This window comes from Choristoneura fumiferana, chromosome Z (assembly GCF_025370935.1).
Source record: "Choristoneura fumiferana chromosome Z, NRCan_CFum_1, whole genome shotgun sequence".
NCBI classification, from domain to species: Eukaryota; Metazoa; Arthropoda; class Insecta; order Lepidoptera; family Tortricidae; genus Choristoneura; species Choristoneura fumiferana.
This window is the reverse complement of record NC_133472.1, coordinates 36130697-36133888: the sequence shown is the minus strand read 5'-3', so window position 1 is coordinate 36133888 and position 3192 is coordinate 36130697. Positions and strand designations below refer to the sequence as shown.

Below are 3192 nucleotides of genomic sequence, written 5' to 3'. Positions count from 1 at the left end.
CATTACGAGGTCGTAATCGTAAAGGTTTGAAGAGATCAAATAAACACAGCAAAGTAACTTGCACAACTTGCCTAACTTTTCTTGCAGATCTAAACTAGGCTTTAGAAACGAGAACAAACTACTTGTAGTTCAATATTTTGTTCAAGTAACTACCAAATTATAAGACTGCTAAAAATAACCATCACAATCATTTGTCTGATTGACCTCCAATTACTATGTCTGCAACAATAATTTATCTAACTCACCTCTGGCTTTCTGATAGGTGTCTTGCACAATGTTCTGCAGTGTTGCTATAACCCTTTCCAGGGTTAATTTCAGATTGTTATTGGTTTTGTAAGACCATGCCAGGAACAAAGCAGCAAACAGGTCTCCCGTACCTGTGAATGTTGCATCAACCTTTGGCATTTTAATGATGTACTGCTCGCCTGAGAAGAACAACACAAGTTTATTTGTAATTGAAATGTATACTTTTATTTGTCTAAGTTTTAGTCACACAGAATAACAAAATTATTCTACCAAGTGCACTTTCTTAAGCAAAAGATAGTCAATTTTTGAAACTCCAAAATCTACCTACTAAAACAAAAAACTCCTGTAATATTTTTATTAGATAGATAACTGAAACATTATACCTTTTGAGCTGGCAATTGCAACTATGTTGTCACCATCACCTAATTCTGTGCTAGACAGCACAACAGTCTTCACACCTTTTTGGTGCAATGCCTCTATTACTTTGAGGGCTCCGTCTAAATCTTTAACAGGCATACCAGTCATTAGTTCTGCCTCAAATTGGTTAGGCGTTATTATATCTGCCAGTGGCACTACAATGTCGCGGTATACAGGTAGAATATCTTCTGGGACATACATTTTACCATTATCACCCATAACAGGGTCGCATACTGAAAACAATCATAGGAAATCATTATTATCAATATAAGAAAATTACAATGTTACAGATTGCATTTTCTTTATGCCATAATAAAAAGTTAATGATAATAGTTGCAGTATTTCATCTCTCATTCATAATCTAGATTTAGGGTAAAGAAAATAGAAATAGTTTGAAACTATTGCTATTCTTTTAACTTGAAATCTGGTCAGTTAAGTCATAATTATTTTGTAAAAATGCAAACAATAATTCTATAAAATACTAAAGGTAAATCATTTACTTAGTCAGAAATAGTGTCAGAAAGTGACATAAACACCTACTTAATTTATTAGCCATCAGTGCTTTTATAGTCTATTAATTTTATAATCTTTCACATCTTACCATAAATTAACTGAGGATTTTTTTGTTTCAGCTTTTTTATAATCTCAGCAAGTTGCTTTAGAGACTCAGGTGACCTTGAATAGCCTGTGATGAGATGTGTGTAGTAGTCAACCTCATTCAGTATGAGTCCCTCTATCAGTTCTTCCATTTCTTCATTTTTCAATACATTGCCTTTAATATGTTTATAGCCAGTGTGTGTGGAGAACTGTACTGTGTTTATGGCATCTACTTCAAAGCCTAAAACCTGAAAAAAATTGAAACAATTAACTTATTAACATGTTGTTAGCCAGAAAAAAAGATGTTAGAAAAAAAAATTATATGACCCACATTTGCATCAGCAAAAGGTTAATATATTTTTTCACTAATTGTTATGAACTAACTTCATAAATGAGAATTTAAACAGGTCTGTTTTTTTAAATGTTTTAGACAGGTTGTCTCGTCTTGACTAGTTAGTTGAATTTCAACAAAACAATAGGTACTCATACCAACACACTATCAATATCTGTACTTATAAAAAGATCTCTCATTCATAATAGTTAATGCTCTGTTTGTGTTAGACTAGGTACTATTTGCTGACAATATTGTAACAACCTTATTTGCTGACAATATGGAGTTCTTATGACACCAATAGGTATTTAGTGTTACAGTAGGTATGACGCAAGTTCTAGAACACCACTTATTAGATTGACCTAGTTAAGTACTAGTTTTTTTTTACTAAAATTATGATTAAGAAAATTAAAACAGAAGAAATTACAATTAAATATTGTGTAGCACTTACTTGCAAAGGGAAAACTGCGCTTTTATTTCCCACGTATCCATGAACTACGTGACTCTGGATGGAAAGAACTCTAGGTATATCTTCAGACATGTTTACCAACTTTATCACTTCCAGTTATTCTAAAAAAAAAACATTAAGCACGATTATGATTGGTTTTTTGGAGTTTTTTTTTTGGAGCGCATGGTCTCTTTTTCTGGTTTTTCTGTGCATCCATGTCTCAGTTTGTATTTTCGATTATAATAAGCACGATATCATCGTATTATATTAGTCAAGTTTATTGAATTAAAAGTACTTACTAACATCAACGCACGCAAGGCAATGCAGAGCACGTAGAACACGACTATTTCAGCCTATTGTTCTACTGCAGTGGCACAGTTTGGTTCATTAAGAACTTTATTAAGAAATTTCAGTAACTATTACACTTATCTTATCGCTAAACTGGCGTCAATAATAACCATGACACTTACAATGTGACACTGACAAGTCTGACAACTGCAAGAAAATTTAAAACACGGTCACATTTGTGTACTCGAACAGTCCTAATGTTTAATACAAATTTGTAAAGGTATTCTGATATAATAATTATCAAATACTTAAAATATTAAATTATTTTTTATCACGGACTACGAATATATGGTTATATTATCCCTCAAATAACTATTAGTTCAATGTAATTACATTTATATACAGTAGCTCGAACACTCCTTATCAAGTTCAATAGTAGATTGTACAAAAGAGCATACATTGAGCCATTTTACCCGAGACGTTTATATAGCCAGTGTCAAACTGGAGCATTAAACCCATTTTCCCTTCGATACGTCTATCCACCCTCGCCGCATCGGCTCGGGAGGCTATTGAACGAGAAACATGACTCGTTTTATGCTCTTGTTGTAGAATGCAATGCATTATTCTTCTTTTGTTTAGAAAGCAGCCAAATGTGACCACAGAAAACTTTTATATAACACCGTAAATTATGCTGTTGCATAATTGTCTGAAACAATTCAGTCACTATAAAAACGAACTAAATTGTAAATAAGGGAACATAATTTATTTGGTAGCAAATATATTTAAAACTATGCATTTAAACCTATTATATTTAATAAATACACTATTATTTAGACTTAGGCAAATTGTATTTCTAAGATATTTT

General features: G+C 32.1%; 1 protein-coding gene across 1 annotated transcript; it reads right to left on the bottom strand.

Moving 5' to 3' along the window:
- Nucleotides 1-213: 213 nt before the first annotated feature.
- LOC141427587 (pyridoxal kinase-like) lies at nt 214-2637 on the bottom strand. The gene is made up of 5 exons (XM_074087214.1): nt 2343-2637; nt 2043-2161; nt 1265-1508; nt 630-896; nt 214-425 (listed from the first exon to the last, which is right to left on the bottom strand). Exons 2-5 carry the CDS (start codon nt 2130-2132, stop codon nt 214-216), a joined length of 813 nt encoding a protein of 270 aa, XP_073943315.1. The 5' UTR covers nt 2133-2161; nt 2343-2637.
- Nucleotides 2638-3192: the final 555 nt, after the last annotated feature.

Bases quoted from the DNA above. Each gene is read 5' to 3' on its own strand.
- LOC141427587 (XM_074087214.1), bottom strand. From the start codon at position 2,132: ATGTCTGAAGATATACCTAGAGTTCTTTCCATCCAGAGTCACGTAGTT. The intron at 1,509-2,042 runs GTAAGTGCTACA...AATTTTTTTCAG, and splicing joins GCGCAGTTTTCCCTTTGCAA to GTTTTAGGCTTTGAAGTAGA. The intron at 897-1,264 runs GTAAGATGTGAA...GATTGTTTTCAG, and splicing joins AAATCCTCAGTTAATTTATG to TATGCGACCCTGTTATGGGT.